General features: G+C 42.0%; 1 protein-coding gene across 4 annotated transcripts in view; it reads right to left on the bottom strand.

The window, feature by feature from the left end:
- PSMA1 (proteasome 20S subunit alpha 1) overlaps positions 1-17,472 on the bottom strand; it is a 416,885-nt gene that overhangs the window by 248,672 nt on the left and 150,741 nt on the right. For all 4 annotated transcript variants that reach the window (XM_044082794.1, XM_044082790.1, XM_044082793.1 and 1 more), the window contains exon 6: positions 6,134-6,204. In XM_044082794.1, coding sequence (XP_043938729.1) covers positions 6,134-6,204 — 71 coding nt within the window. The remainder of the gene's footprint in view (positions 1-6,133; positions 6,205-17,472) is intronic.

The following is a 17,472-nucleotide window of genomic DNA, read 5'->3' as shown; positions in this document are numbered from 1 at the left end:
TTACTCAACTGTGAAGAAGTGGTGTGCAAATTCTCAGCATGGAGATTTTGAGACTGAAGATGCAGCAAGGTCTGGGAGGCCTCAAACAGTGTCAACTCCTGAAACTGTTGCCCATATCCATGACCTGATTTTGACAGATCGGCAAATATCAGCTAAAACAATTAGTGAGAGACTACAGGTATCAAGGGAATGTGATGGGTTTATAATCCATGAGCAGTTGGGTGTGCAGAAGCTGTCAGCCAAGTGGGTGCCCAAATGTTTGAATGCCGACGAGAAAAGACATCAAGTGGACACTTCCAAGTTGATTCTGCAACATTTTCATTGAGCTGGTCCCAACGTTTTGGAATGACTAGTTACTGCTGATGAAACATGGTTACAACACTATGATCCTATGACAAAAACAGTAGTCCGTGCTATAGTGGTGCTCAGGTTTACCTTGGCCAAAGAAGTTCAAGACCCAAAAGTCAGCAGGAAAGGTCATGGCCGCAATGTTGTGGGATCAGGAGGGTGTTGTAATGACTGACTTCCAAGGGGCCAACAAATAATGCAGAATACTACTGTAACTTGCTGTGCTGATTAAAGAAGGCATTGAAAGAAAAAAGGAGAAAGAAGCTATGGAAAGGAGTTCTCTTCTTGCAAGACAATGCACCTGTTCACAAGGCTGGCAAAACAATGGATGTTTTGACAAAACTGAGGTTTGAGTGCATACTCCATCCACCCTACTCACCAGATCTTTCACCATCTATTTCCTGTTCCCCTTTAAAAGAGTTTGAAAGGAAGGCAATTTGAGTGATTCAGAAGTGATTGCAGTAGAGCAGTATTTCAGTGACCAGACTTCAGACCTTTTTTTGGCAGGGTTACAGAAACTTCAGACACGATTTGCCAAATGTTGACTAACTTGCAAGTTTCATGGCTCCACATCATTCCCTTCTTGGTCAGGCTTTGAACTTTTCAGCACCCCCTTGTACAACCTATAGTCTTTATAGAACGTAACACATATAACTGCAAATCTTTTAGAAGAGATTTATTTCTGTCCATGTGAAATTTGAGTTGCCTGTGGATAGCCATGCAGTGCAGCAACTATTTTCACCTACTCAAATTGCTTGGAAAGAAAAATTAACTCAAAAGATGGATTTAATCTGCTTCTGTAGCAAACACTGACATGAAAGAAGGGCTAGTCTTCATGAATGCAGTATAGTTGTGCAAGAACTTACAACAGTAGATGTTATGCTGATAACCCAACAGTTCAGAATTCTGCAACAGGAGGTTGGCATAATGGTCAAGGTATTTACCTTACAAACACAAGGTGCAGGGTTTGATTCCCACATGGAAGGTAATTGGCTAGGCTGAAAATGGACCACAAGGGCAGTGAGTCTAGTACTAACCTATGAATCTACGAAACTATGACATCCAGCTGGGGAACTCTCGCTAAAACTTTCTATAAAGCCATAAGCACAAATCCTCAAAAGCAGATGTACAAGCACAAATCTTCAAAACTATCTCCAAGCCAGTAAGCCTGCAGACGCATGAGAAACAAAAGAAATTGTTCAAGCTAACAAGAGACACAAGACAGAGCTCCACCTCGGTCCATGAGGAAAACGAAGGAAGAAATCAAGAAGAGTGAAGGTAAGGTGGAAAAGAATAATGTAACAGTGACCTGTAGAACATTTACTGCTATGGCAAGCACTTTCATAACTGTACTACGTCCTTGCTTAGATCACTGTTGCAGTATTTCAAACTGTTGAGTGATTCCCAAAGCTTAAGGAGAGTAAAGGGGAGTTGGATGAGGTAGGAGAACTTGACCAGTAACCCAGAGAGAACTGACATGGCAAATGCAGCTCTGGACTTAAAAGGCATCCACTCTGTAATGTTTGGTGAACATATGCACCGGAGACCAAGTATCTGCTTTCTAGGGTAGTTCTAGACTCAATCCCCTTGTAGAAAGCTCTAGATGAGGCCACTGCTCTAGCAGTGTGTGTCTTTATAACAGAGAAGGTAATGATTTGCTATGAAGAGTACAGCAAAAGGTAATGGACTTAGAAAATTAGTTACCAATAGTTTGCTTAGAAACTGGGTTCCCCAGTTCGGATTCTTGTGTGAAAAAAAAAAAAAAATTGGGTCCAACTTACAGCTATCTTTGGTCTTACTCGGGTAGAATCACAGTTGTCTATGGACATCAACAGGATGAAACATTCTTTCTCTGTTCTTTTGTGGATTAGGGAATAAGGTTGGCAGATTTATGGCCTGATTAAGAGACGCTTCATTCACCACTTCAGGCATAAAGGAGAGACTGGCTCTCAAAAACATTTTATCCTTGTAAAAAAATAAGGTAGACGGGGGTTGTCATAAAGGCCTGTAGACCGGAGACATATTTGGTAGAGGGGAGAACTACCAGAACAACCGTTTTCCAAGTACAGAATTTGAGAGAGGCAGAGGCTTTTGGTTCGAAAGGAGGGAAAGTGATTTTTTTCAAGCACAAAATTAAGGTCTCAATCAGGCAGGATACTGGAGTACAGCTTTAACAATAGTTTTAGTCTGTCCAGAAGAGGGGAATTCAGGGCTATGCAAGCAGAAGTGGCTGAAGCGTGTCTCTTAACAGATGAATATACCAGGCCAGACTTCAAAACCGCTCACACAAACAAGAGGCAACTGGGGTATTCGCCTGTACTAGGTCTTGCTTTTTAGCCGGATACCATATTGTACATTTTCTTCATTTTGCTATGCAAGATTATCCTTTTAGTAAGTTTTCCTGCCTTCTGGAGAACCTTAACCATGTCCTCAGAAAACTGGCGTCTAAAAGGGATCACAATCGTGGGGATCTTTCCTGATCTGTTTAGACAGTCTGCTAGGACACTGCCCTGTGAGGGAAGGGAAACCACTTGGAGGGAGAGATTTCCTTTTCTTGCTTCCTCCAATGACAAAAGAGCCAGTCTACAAAGCTGGTAGGATCTGATGCCCTCCTGCTGTTTATGTTATCTCATGGCCATTGTATTTTCTGTGAACACTCTCAGGGGCTTGATTTTCAAAAATGGGAAAAGATCTGCAGGGCCTATATTAGTGCCCTTGTCACCTTCAGATTGACATAATTTGATCTTAGATTTGCTGATCATTGTCCCTGAACTGCAAGGTTGCTCATCCATGTTCTCTATGCACCATCTGATAAGTCTATTTTCAGCTCCTCTACTGATTTCTGCAGTCTGAAGGGCAGACTTGGTTTGAGCCTTATCTGCGACATCCACTAGAGATATTCCTTTAGGTGAGGCAGAAGAGCAATCTCTGTATACAGGGGATGAGAATGTTAGGACCAGTTAGATTTCAGGTACCACCAGATCTTCCTCATATGAGGTCTGGCAGAGGGGACGATAGGGATGGTGGCCGCTATGAATCCCAGTGCTCTGAGGATAGTCTTTGCAGTACAGGACTGAAAAGAAAGAGGAGATAGGAAGCAAGTGGTTAGACTTTCTACTTTGTCTGGTGGTAGGAAAGTCTGCACAAGTCTGGTGTTTAGTCTGCACCCCAAGATTACTAGGTCTTGGGTTGGTTTCATTGTAAACTTCTTTAGGTTGACTGTGAACCCCAGACACAGAAGTATGGACAGGGTAAAGATGAAATAGGTCAAGAATATCTGCTGAGAAGGTACCTGTATTAACAGGTCTTCCAAATAAGAGAATATCTGGATTCCCAGAGTCCTGCAGTAAGCTATGAAAGAGGTGAGACACTAGAGGCTGTAAAAAAATCCAAAAGGCAAAGCAGAGTATTGAAAGTGTAATGAGCCAGCAGTAAATCTCAGAAACTTCCTGTAAACAGGATGAATAAGAATGTGGAGATGGGCATCATGAAGTTCCAGAGATACCGGGAAGGGTTGAGGCAGAATGAGTGGTAAGCAGAGTTTGTAGGGATATCAACTTGAAAGATGGAATGTAGATTCAAGTGTGGAGGAATGAGAGATATCCAGTATTGGTCTCCAGTCGCATCCTTTTCTTGGGATGAGAAACAGCCTGGAATGGAATCATTTTCCCACATAATGCGGAAGCACTGGTTTTAGTGTGCCTTGCTCAAGCAAGGTTTGAATGATTGGATAGAGCAACTGATCTGACTGTGAGGAGGAGGAATGCCAATGAATGGATGAACCTCTTTCCAAGTCATTCTGTACCCATTCTGAATGATGGAAAGAATCTATTTGTCTGAGGTAATGATGAGGTGAGCCTTATGGATAGGGGTGGCAAGATGGGCAGAGTATATTCAGGCAGACTTTTCTGGGGAGGAAGCCTTCACAAATCTGCAGTCAGTGTCTGTCTTGCCCTGAAATCTTCTCCCAGGCAGCCTTCACAAATCTGCAGTCAGTGTCTGTCTTGCCCTGAAATCTTCTCCCAGGCATTTTTGGCCTAATGAGAAGGCCTAGACTCTCTGTGAGCAAGTTTTACAGATTAATTCCTTTGATATATTGGCACAGAAGTAAAGATCTTTCCACAGTCCTCCATAACTTTAACTTGTTCCTGTAACAAGAAGTAGAATGCAAAGGCACTCAAAATACAAAAACAGATTATCCTGTAATTGCTTAAAAAGTCTACAAGTCTCCAGACCAAAATGTCCTTGTTTAAAGGAAAGACCAATAGTTTTGCCTCAATCTCTAGGAGGAGTTGGTAATGAAGTCCAGTTCCCAAATGGACAATCTCATCCACTTGCTTTTGTAGGCCTTTTTAGTACCATGTCTCTGAGCAGAAGACAGGATTTCAGCCAGTTGGTATGAGTATGAAGGGTCGCTGCCCATCAAGGGTGCTCAAGGTGAGGTTTGCCAGAAGTCCGAGACAGGAGCATACTGGACTGCAAGAGACTTAAAAAGTATTTTCAGAAGTTGAGACCATGGTTTGTGGGAAACCAAAGCAACAAAAATGAGCTTTGCCTTGAAAAATGTAGCTTTCTCCCTGAAACTGGAAAGAGGAAATGTGGTAAAGATTTAAGAGAGACCAGAAAACTATACCTGGACAAGATCATCTCAGGGGCAACCTCCTTAAGAGAGGAATAAGGGAAAAGTTCTCGCTCTACTTCATGTTGACTGGAGATGCAAACAGGTTGCAGCAAGGCTTCCCTCAATGCCTGAACAAAATCCTGGAAGCTGATGGGACAAGAACACACTTGTGAGCCATCAGCAGCATGGACTAAGCCTGGCCTCTTCAACTCTGACTGGGATGTGACTGGCAATTAGAAAGTGGCTGACTGCAAAAACCTATTCCCAAACTCTTAACACGTGACAGGAATGACATTGTTCAACTTAAAGTATCAAACCACATCCATAATGTCAGTGTGGACAGCAATAGCACCTGGTTACAGGCACTCCTGCAATGCTTACAAAGTTAGGACTGCCTTTATTTATAAAGTACTTATGTGCAAGCAAGGCCTTAATCTGTGACCATTTTCCTTGACCATCTACTCCTTAAAATGATACCCCCCTCCCAAAGATCATCCATTGTTACAGTTGCAGAGGGGATAAGGACAATGGAGGGTTTGCCCAAAGACAAATTTTGAGTCCACCACTGAACGTGTTCCCTGCATTTCTTTCCAAATTATGTCAAGACAAGAAGGTAGAAAAGTTGGTTCCACTGAAAACTAAGTGTATTGCAATATTCTCATATGGAAGTGGGTACTGGTTACCATGAAAATTGAGCATGTTATCAGCATTAGCACCCTGACAAGATGTACGGTCATTGGTAGTAAGGAGTACACAAGTACCTCAGAAGTTTGGGAAAAGGAAGGAAGCGCAATAGGAACTATAAAGATATTCGAGAGAAAAAAATTATAAAGATAGACTAACAGAAACACACTCACAGTACCCAAATCACCAGAAACTCGACAGCAAAATGCTAAGGTGTCAAACAAGATATGAGGCATGTTAGGGACTAGGGCAGGGAGGAGCTTGAGAGGTTTTCAGTGATCCATGAGCTAGTAAAAGCAGCAGTCTTGAATCTGAGGATCAGATCCTAACTCAAGAGTTGAGGAATGAAAGAAAATTGACATCAGATCATTACATTAAATAACTTTTGGCAATCAACATACAAAACATGCAGAATTCAAAATCGTATAGTACTAGTGCATAACAAAACTTATATTAGCATCATTACATAAAATAACTTACATCATAGCCTGCAATCAGCAGTCCCACCCCATACGGTCGTCTGCCATAGCGCTGAGTTGGAATCTGAGTTTCTAAGAAAGCTTGTTAAGGTTTATACATTACTTTTTCTCAAATACCAAGCAAGACTTTTACATAAGTCGTACATCATCTAAAAATGAAGAATGGTAACCTGCTATGCAATTCCAAATACCGGTGTTCAGTCAAGGCATCGCTTGCATTTCAGCCAAGTCAAATGATTTTCATCCGGTCCGTCTTCATAAACACACAAACATATTTTTTATATTTATATATACACACACACACTCACACATTATATATATATATATATATATATATATATATGTGTGTGTGTGTGTGTGTGTAGATAGATATAGATTACATATTTATACATACACACAAGACATAGATTATATATTTATACATACACAGACATACACTTTTTTTTTTTAGTTTTTTACTTGGGTCATAGCATTTACATTTTATCCTACTAATGTACTCAGTCTGGTTTCCAGTGTTTTCAAAGCATGTCATAAGGCGATACTATCCGCAGACCAATTCATTATATAATTCGCTTCTACCAAATAGTATTACCCTTGTCTACGTGTGAATATACACAGTACATAGCAAATCTAGCAAACTTTGCAAATGTTTCTTTAAATACATCTAAACATGGGATTCACTCCACAACTGCAAAACCAAAGAGCTTCTCTCCCTTTTTACTACTACTACAGATTACATGGCAAAGATTTCCACATAACATCAAAAGAAAATGAAAAAATACAATACCATTCAAAACAAATACGAAGGCAATCTACCAAATACAGATTTCTCAACTGCAAATTTAAGCCATTAACTGAAGGGACAGTTTCATCAAAACTGTATTTCTTATCCCAAGATACACCCCTCAAAGCATGTTAATATTAAATAAAGAAGTGTAGAGGAAAGTGATTCCAAGCATGATGGCTATGGACGCACCCCACTTGAATTTTTTAAGTAATGTTTTGATCAAATTGTCCCTAACAAGTACAGCACTACTAGTATTGGTTACAAAATCTGTATCACCAGACAAGCTGGTAAAAAGAATGAAGCTAACTATCCAAACAGGATTAGTTAAAAATGATGAAAGGTATTGTTAACCAGCTGAAGGAATTTTAAATTTTTTCAGAGTGAAAACATTTGGCCGCCTCTGAATAAGTGCATATAGAAGTGGACTCTAGCACATTTACAGGTATGCATGTAGACAAGAGAAGGTTTGGGGCTGACCAAGAATTATCTAGTTGGATCATGTGTTACTAGGTTGGCAGTGAAAATAATGTAAACGTGTAAATGGTACAGCCCCCAGCAAATTATTTTTTTGGGGGGAGGGTTCTGTCAATTACAAATTATTGCTGCTCTCATGTGCACCTACAGAAGCTTTTGAACCTACTTACCACTTAGTTTGAACCCATTAAAAACCCCATGCTGCAGAACTCTGAATCCAGCCTACTCCATAACAGACGTGTTAAAATAACAGCATAATTATCATACGTTAGCAAGGTTACATAGACACGTCAACAGAGACATAAACCTTACTAAGTAAAAAACACTTGACTTAACAGAAATATTCATATTAACCTTGTAACACAGTCACATTATATGAGAGAGAGAGAGACAGAGAAATTTCCACTAAGTAACCAAAAATAAGGTTAAACAATTTAAAAGAAAAATGCTCTGCATGATTAGATACTGCGCAGTACCTTTCTACCATAGAAGTTTTTCCCCCGGAAAATCTTTTCAGTCTTGTAATGCTTGGTACATGTGTAAAAAAAAATACTCAAGTTTGATCACAGCGATACCCTTCAATGACATTACGACAACCCTAGTCAACTAAGTCTGGACACCAGTAAAGGCTAAAGAAGTTGATTTTTAATCCAGTAGTACGCCCTTAATCTTTTGCCCTGACGTTACCCTAAAATCAAAGCACAGATATGAACAGCTTAATGAGTCCTTGTTCTTTCTACTCAGTATCTAAGCATTCCATGGACGTTTTCTGAAGTGATAAAGAACAGCAGGTTAGTTTACTGAATGAGATGATATGCAAGATAATCTAGGACTTAAAAGTGACATTATCCTTATACAAATTAAACAAATGGTACTCTCAACAACATCTGACTTAGTGAATAAATCTACAAAACTGAAGGAAGGACTGATGTCCCATTTTTTCACTGTTCTTATCAGGTAGTGCCTCTTCACTGAACTAATGTATCCGTAGGTAGCTTGGTTACTCTATAAAAAGAACAAAAACTACAATCAACACCTCACTTTCATCTTTAAGAAGCATGAGGATATAAAGGTTACTAAATGCTTTTCTAGCTAGCACACGTTTTCTATTAAGACGAATGCTGACAAACTTTTATACTCCACTAAAGCACATTCTTCCAGGACTCTTTCTACATGTCTGGCCTTAACATCTACAAAATGAAGTGTTGTTCAAACGTTTACATTCTTATGGCCTTTGTGCTACCTACAGATACATTAGTTCAATGAAGAGATTCTCACTGGCAAGAACAGTGAAAACTGGATCAGTAGACAATGCAACCATCTCCTTATGAAAGGCTAGGTAACGAACGGTCGCTGATAACACCTGTACATATGCTTTGGCTCTGCAGCACACAGGGATATAGCCTCGACTAAAACCCAGATGACTTGAAATTAAATTAGTGGCTTGAGTTCTGGCGGAGCTAGGAGAGGGAGGACAGAAGTAAACTGCTGATGCCAGCTCAAACTTTCTGGAAGAGGGAAGCAGCCTGGACCATCGCCCCAGGACTGTTCAACATGTAGTGTATGGGGAGGAGGATGTGTTTGTGGTTCAGGCAAGCCATGTCTACAAAACAGTTCTCATAAGGCATGTGTCAGAATGTGCATTTCTATAGAGGGCGGTACAGCATGCCCTCACATCTGGCACTGCAGGTTATTCACAAAAGGTTGAGGGGATAGGGCTTAAATAAGGGGAGAAAAAACATGACTACTGCTGCCTGGATGATGTCTGTCGTCAGCTCCAACACCAAAAGGAGGCAAATGGTTTGACACTCACAGCAAACATAACTTACACGGAACAAAAAATTAAAAAATAAAAATACTAGATGTCACAGATGAAGTAACCAAAACTAAAAACAGTATCTTCCAATAAAATAAGTTTAAATCTGCTGAAGCTGCTGGGTTACAGGAAGGGACATTAAGTTTCTCCTTCAAAAAGTGCATATCTTTTGAGAATTAGGACCATGAATGAAACCAAACAAGAATGGTTCAACACAGAAAAGCTTTATAAGTTTTAAGGAAAGTCTGGACCAATATGCTAACTGGAAATTTATTTTACTTATCTCTTAACCAGGGTGGTCAATGGATTATCTTCAACCACAACCTGGATCACTGAAGCAAAGATTAATACAAAGATATATAGATTCTGTCACACACACACACACACACACACACACACACACACACACACACACACACACACACACACACACACACACACACACACACACACACACACACAGATAAAAAGTGCAGTTGCAGAAGCCCTACTTACCTGTAACAGAAGATTTTCGACTTTCATAATGCCTCAGTATCATACCATTCTGTGCCTGCACAAACATCTAATCTGGCAGCTTTCTAAAACTCAAAATCCCCTCCTCTGACTATTATAGGGATTGGCTAAGCCCCTCCTATCAGGGGATGCCTAAACCTATCAGGGAGAGTGAGTCAGTCAACTTTTGGTGCCAAGGAGGATGAACCAATAAGGACCAGAAGCAAGAATTGCCTGAAACCAAATCAATTTGCAACCATAAAACACCAACACAAAATTAAAAACAACGAACAACACAACAAGGTTGATTACATCGAACTAAATATATATATATATATATATATATATATATATATATAAAAATAAGGGGGATGGTGGGTGGGTACTGCCACTGAGGTAGTTTGTACATCTACTATTACAGATAAGTTGGACTTGTGCAACTGCACTTTATCATTCACACTACCTCAGTGACAAGTGGGTAGATTACTAATGCTTACCCTCACTGGGAGGAAGAATAAATGATCCAGGAGCCCCTGGGGAATGGTCCTAGAAAAACCTGTTCTTTAACAAAAGAAACTAGCCTGTAGTGTTTTAAAAATGTATAAACAGAGGACCAAGCTGCAGCCTCCAGAATACTTACAGTCCAATATGCTACCAAAGTGTGTAAGACTTTGGTGGAATGTGCCTTAACTTTATTTAGAACAGATTTACGATGGTGGAAGTAACAAAAACAGCAGCAGAGGACAACCAATGACTAATTATTTGCTTAGAAACAGGTTGCTCCAGCTTGGCTTCAGAACATGAAATAAACAGGTCTATATTATATTGTCGAAACGGCATTACAAAGAATGCCGTTTCAACAACTCACAGAGCGAAGTGCCAAAACAGCGAAAGCTCTGTCAAGCAATTTTTTCCTAGGGAAAAGAATTGCTTGGCCTGAGCTGTGACACTGCCCTTTACCCCACTGTAGTGCTACCTTGGAGTTGGTATATTTAGTTAGGGGGTGTGGGGGGGCACAGCCCCCCACACTGGGGGATGTGAGGGGTGAAGCCCCCCACTTTGAAATGTTTTTACTGGTGTGTTTTGTGTTGATCTACCAATTTTTTTTTTCCCTAGGAGGGAAAAAAAATGTGTGACCTGGGGTTTCGCTGGTTTGGCATTTCATTATGTGTTGCTGAAATGGCATTCGCTGCAATGCCGTTTCAACAATATAATATAGGCCAGATATAAACAGCTATTCAGCTTTCCTGAACTTAGTTGTGTCAAGGTAGTATCAGAGTTACCTGTGCACATCCAATGTATACAGAATATTCTCTCCCAAGTTTTTAGTTTCCAGAAGGAAAACAGAGATCGATGGCTTGATTCAGGGTAAATTCAGAAACAGCTTTTGCTATGAAAAAAGCATTAGTGTGTAAAACAAGTGCCCTTTAGTAAAAGCAGATAAGGTTAGCCCATCAAGTGAGCTTGCAGCTCAGAGACATGCCTTGCAGATGGCACAGCAATAAGCAAAACGGTTTTCCAAGTGATGAATCACTCTGAAAGGCAGGGTGAGATGAGGTAAATTTTTCAAGAACAAAGCTGAGATCCCAAGCAGGAAGAATTTGTTTTCACGGTGGTCTCGAGTACAACATTCCTTTCATAAATTGAGCGCAGAAAAAGATGAAAGGGAGGGAGAATGATTTTCTTCACACTGCCAAGAGTATCCTCAATGAATTATCAGCACCTACTTGTCTGAGACTAAGGGAAAGTTGAAAGGGAAGGAGGAAGAGGACGAAGTGATGGGATTTCCCAAGTCTTGGCACAGTAACTCTTTTAGCAGGAGAAAATATATTTTTTGGAAAAGGAACCCCAAAAGGCTTGCAAAACTACAGTTTTGTACCTACCATAAATGTAGATGTTAGAGTGGTTATGCTGCTGCAGTCATCACACTTGGGTTATCCTGCTGTCAGGCGGTCCCGCAGTCGGCCTGAATTCCAAAGCCTTGGTCCAGCGTCTGTTGTCGTTGCTTCTTCCCTGACGTCAGTGCGGCATGGGGTATAAAAGAGGCAGCCGAAGCCATTTTCTTCAGCTTTTCTTGCCCTAGATGTCAGGTGCCCCAAAATAAGAAGCTTGCAAAACATACCTTAGTGCAAAACAATGGTACTAGTTGTAAGCAAATACATCATATAGACATGCATCCCAAAAGTTTAAGTACATGGAGGTATAAGAAAAGCCTAGTTAGGTAGAGGGGATGGAGGGAGGGTAACCTGGACTGCAGCAGCATAACCACTTGAACATCCACATTTATGGTAGGTACAAAACTGTACTATGTTCATCGTGCTATGCTGCTGCAGTCATCACACTTGGGTAGAGTCCCAAAGCTATGGTTGGGTGGTAGGAGCAAAACTGGGTTAGGTGCAGCTAAAATGCCCTGCAGAACTGCAGTGGCAAACTCAGCTCTGGTTTTTGAGTATAGAGGAAGGTGGTAATGCTTGGTGAAGGTGTGCACTGAACTCCAGGTAGCTGCATCCAGAATGTCCTTTGTTGGGACTCCTTGCAGGAAGGCTGCTGAGGTTGCTATAGCCCTGGTAGAGTGAGACCTAATACTAGCAGGCACTGCTTTCCCGTGGTGGGAGTAGCAAAAGCGGATGCAATGTGCTATCCATTTGGAGATGGTCTGTTTTGAAATAGCCTTTCCTTCAGAGCCTGGTGCATAGGATACAAGGAGTTGGTCAGATTTTCTGAAGGCCTTTGTCTTGTCCAAACAGTAACGTAACTGTCTGTGAATGTCCAAAGAGTGAAGGAGTCTTTCTCCTTTATTTTGTGGGTTTGGATAAAAGGTGGGCAAGTGTATGGTCTGATTGAGAGCCACACTGGATACTACCTTTGGCATGAAGGAAGGGTTGGTGCGTAAAGATAACCTGTCCTGATGGAAAATGATGAAAGGTTCCACTGCCGTAAGTGCTTGCAGTTCTGAGACTCTGCGTGCTGAGGTGATAGCCAGCAGCAGGGCTGCTTTCCATGACAAGTATTGAATCTCTGCTGAAAAGGCTGGTTCGAAAGGAGGAAGTGTTAACTTTTCCAGAACAAAATTTAGATCCCAAGTTGGAGTTAGTGGTTTTCTGGGGGGTCTTATATTCTTTGCCCCTCTGAGAAACTGCCTTAGCAAAGGATGAGAGAAAATGGGAGGAACCGTATCATATTGAGCTGAAATGGCTGAAGCATGGATCTTTATGGATGAGAAAGAAAGGCCTTTGTGTAGCATCTCAGTTAGATATTGGAGTATGTGCGGAATATTTGGGATGCCAGGATTTAGGCTTCTGGCCTGGCTCCATACACAAAATCTTTTCCATTTGTCTGAGTAAGTTTTTCTGGTGCTGGGCCTCCTGGCCTCCAAAATGACATTCTGGACGTCCTTTGAGAGAAGTGTTTGATAATTTAAGGTATTTTCCATGCAGCTAGATTTAAGGTCCTTAGTTGACTGTGAAGGATCTGAGAGTTTTGTTAGGTTAACAGCAGAGGGAATTGAGGTAAGATCCATGGAGGGCTGCGAGTCAAGTTTCATAGTAGTGGGTACCAGTGTTGACGTGGCCAGTCCGGAGCAATGAGGATCATCTGTGGTCTCTCTGATCTGGCTTTCAGTAATACCTGGGTCAGTAGAAGCAGAGGTGGGAAGGCGTAGACTGACAATGCTGTCCAACTGAATGACAGGGCATCCACTTTCCAGGCCAGGGGATGATAAGTCCTTGTGCAAAATTTTTGTAGCTGGCAATTGTTGGTTGAGGCAAACAGATCTATGTCTGGTGGTTCTCACCTTTGAGTTATCATTGAGAATACTTGTGGGTGTAGTCTCCACTTGTGAGGGTCTGTCAAATTTCTGCTTAATTTGTCTGCCAAAATGTGTTCTTTTCCTGGCAGGAATTGTGCTTGCAGTTGTACTTGGTAAGTTAATGCTGTGTTCCACAAGTCCATTGCCTGTCTGCATAGTGGGTAGGAGTGCGTTCCTCCTTGTTTGTTTATGTACCACATAACTGTGGTGTTGTCCGTCCTTATTAGAAGTTGTCCTGGATGCAACAGGTCCTTGAAGGCTGTTAGTGCATTTTTTACAGCTACCATCTCCTTGTGATTGATGTGTAGTTGCCTTTGGTTTGCAGACCATTTGCCCTGTATGCACTGTCCTGCCATGTCTGCATGCCAGGCGTAGTCTGATGAATCTGTTGTCAAGGTTTGGTTTGCTGGAGGTGAGACAAAAGAAGGCCCTTGTTTGCTTGGCATGCTTGAGCCCACCATAGAAACTCTTTTTGAAGGCAGGGAATGAGAGTTATACTTGCTTTGAGGCTGTGTCTGTGTTGGGACCATACACTTTTTAGGTACCATTGTAGTTTTCTCATATGCAGCCTTGCATATGCAATTAGTTGAATGAAGGATGCCATGTACCCCAATGCCTGCAGGAATTTCCTTGCAGTGAGCTGGGTAGAAGTTGCCATCTTTTTGAAGTACTGAGCCAGTTGTTTTTGCTTGTCTGGCGTGAGGTAAGCCATCTGGGCCGTTGTATTCAAGCTGGCACCCAGGAAAATTATTTCTTGTGAGGGTATTAGTTTTGACTTCTTTTTGTTTACTGTGTACCCTAGGCAACTTAGCAACTTTGTTACAAATGCCAGATGCTGTAGTAGGATGTCTTTGCTGTCCGCTTGGATCAGGCAGTCGTCCAGATATGGATAAATTTGTATTCCCCACTGTCTGCAGTATGCAATTACTGATGCCAGGCATTTCGTGAATACTCTGGGTGCAGTAGATAAGCCAAAGGGCAATGCAGAGAATTGATAATGCATTGTGCCTGCCAAAAATCTGAGGTATCTTCTGCAATCTTGTCTGATAGGGACACGCAGGTATGCCTCTTAGAGGTCCAACGTTACTAGCCAAGACTCCTTGCCCAGCATGGGAAGAAGCTGCTGTAGTGTGAGCATTTTGAATTTGGGAATGTCCAGGTACGTGTTTAGAATTGAAAGGTCTAAGATGGGTCTCCAGGCCTTGTCCTTTCTTGGTACTAGAAACAGAAGAGTAAAATCCTTGACCTTGCTCTTTTGCAGGTACCTTTTGAATCGCTTTCATGTTCATGAGAGCTGAAATTTGCTTTTGTGCCTCTGCCCATTGGTTTGTTGGCAGATTTGGCATGCCTCTCATCCATGGTAAAGTGTGAAAATGAAATCTGCAGCCTCGGGTAATAATATCCAGAACCAATTTGTCCTTTGTTATGATGTGCCAGTTTTGTGGAAAAAGAGCCAGTTTTCCTCCTAGAGGTGCTGCCTGGGCAATTTTGCTTGGCAGGTGAAGAGGAAAGTCATTGAGTGTTTTCTGAAGGGTTGAGATCTGTCGTCTCCCCCTCTGAGTTGTTGTTTGCCATTGTCTAGGCCTGAAGGTACCTTGTGCCTGGCCTCTGCCCCTAGGGCATCTGTACCTGCCCCTTTAGGGTCTGTCTGAAGCAGGAAAGGACCAGTTTTTTGATGGCCAGTTTCTGCTGAAGCGAGGAGGTTGTACCTGTAAAAAATTTTTTAACTGTTTGCATTGATTTTGCCTTTTCTTCCATCTTCTTTAAAACTTCCTCTGCTTTGACACCAAATAACGCATCCTTTTGCAGTGGAGCATCCAGTAACTTTGCTTTGACATGTTCTAGTAAGGTCTGCTCTTTTAGCCAAGCATGTCTACATATTACAGACCCTGTGACTGCTGCTCTACATGAGGCCTCCAAAGAATGAAAACCACACTGCAAGGTACGTTTTCCCACTTGTTCTGCTGCATGCAACAAATCTTGCATCCCTTTGAAATCTAGATGATCTGTTTGAGGGATCATTTTCCGTTTTAACTGAGTAAGCATGTACTGCTGGTATTTAATCATGTGGAATTGGCAGTTTAATGCCCTCATGGCCAAAGTGGCAGAGGTATACACTTCTTCCCCCCATCTTTCTAATGCCCTGGAATCTCTTTCCGCAGGTAGTGGATTCTTAGCAGTAGAGGCCTTAACCCCTTTGGGACCCTGGGAAATGGTTTCTGGGTCTGCAGCAGGGCTTTTATATAAAAACTTGTGAGAGTCAGGGACTCGATAGTATCTGTCTGGTTTAGGTGGTGCTGGAGGCAAGGAATCTGGATTTAGACTAGGTTCAGTGTAGACATCCAGAATGTCTAAAACAGGAGAAATGGCTAGGGGTCTATGCTGAGGTAGAAGAAACAACTCACTGAGTCTTTTCTTGGAGTCAGAGTAATCTTATCCTTCCCAGTCGAAATGCTCTCTCATGGTGTGCAGCGCTTCCCCAAAAGAGAAGTCTTCAGGGGAGAAACAGAGGGAATAGACTCCTCAGCATCTGAGTCTTCATAGAGAGGGAAGGGGTAATCCTGTTCCTCAGAGTCTGCTGACGAAATGAATTCCTGGTCAGAAGGAGGTAAATCTTCCTCCAGTCTAGGCCTTTTGTCAGGAGGGGGCTGGGAACCTCTGATAAGGGTAATCAGGTCCTCCACCATTTTGAGCATCTGTTTTTTAGGCATAGGGGCCTGTGTGGGAGTCTGTGGACCCGGTTTCTTAACCTTTGGAAGCTTAGTATATAACTTAACGGAGAGAGTTGTCGGTTTAAAGATGCCTTCTAAAACCGAAGGCCTGTCCATAGTCTCTGGATCGCTGCCAGGGCTGGCATCTGCGAGTTGGAGGAGGAACGGGCTCCAGTGGCCCAGTAGATTCTGACTGAGAGATAGTCGTATTTTCTAAATCTGCGGTAGTCAGGGGCTGCGTTAGGCACCTCACTGAATACCGAAGATCTGGCGGCAGGCCTAGCCAAGACCTCGGTATCTGGTCTAGGTCTAGGCTGCCTGTCTTTGTCCTTGCGTTTTTTAAACATAGCGGTAGTCGGAGGTTCTGACGACATAATGTAGTTGAATTTTCTGCCAAAATAATGTCGGGCGGTGTCAGCCCGATGCTTAATAGTGCATTTATTGAACCTAGCGCAAAACCGACAACCAGAAACGTTGTGGTCTGGGCCTAGGCAAGGAATACAATAAGAATGAAAATCCTTATGAGGTATTTGCTTCCCACAAGAAATACAATTATTAACTTTGTCCGACATCGGTCTGAGGCAAGAAAAGTTTCCCCAACGGGGTACTTAGCTTTATAGAAGACTTCGGCTGAAATTCTGTTTGAAAATCTCAGGAGATAGCCGACCGGCACTTGCGAACTGCTTCTGCTTCGGGCACAGCGCGGCAAGAAAGTCTGGGGAAAATGGCGTCGGCTGCCTCTTTTATACCCCTGCCGCACTGACGTCAGGGAAGAAGCGACGACAACCGACGCCAGACCAAGGCTTTGGAATTCAGGCCGACTGTGGGACCGCCTGACGCCAGAATAACCCAAGTGTGATGACTGAAGCAGCATAGCACAATGAACATCACTATACTGCCATTCTTTCTTGGTAACCTAACTCTTGTTAAGCTTGGATATTTGTTTGTTCTGCCTTTTGAAGCTGGATGCTTTGTTAGGTGAGAACCTGGTAATAAGAAATATTCTAGATATCCCATACATTTATTTACATCTATCATCCCATTGTTTGAGAATCTGGGGAGCAGCAGGGCCAAACACAAATTCAGAACTTAAAGATGCATTCAACATCTAATCTTTAAATGCGCTAAAAAAATTCTGATCATATCACCAAGCAAACCTTCTTAATACAACAAAAACGGCTGCATTTCTATAAACAGTGTCCATACCTTCCAAGACCAAACACGAAGCTAGCATCTCATTCATGTACATCTT

This window comes from Protopterus annectens, chromosome 9.part0, assembly GCF_019279795.1.
Source record: "Protopterus annectens isolate FY-2018-M chromosome 9.part0, PAN1.0, whole genome shotgun sequence".
In the NCBI taxonomy this organism is placed as follows: Eukaryota; Metazoa; Chordata; order Ceratodontiformes; family Protopteridae; genus Protopterus; species Protopterus annectens.
Note: the sequence above shows the minus strand (reverse complement) of the source record. Positions and strands in the feature narration are given on the sequence as shown.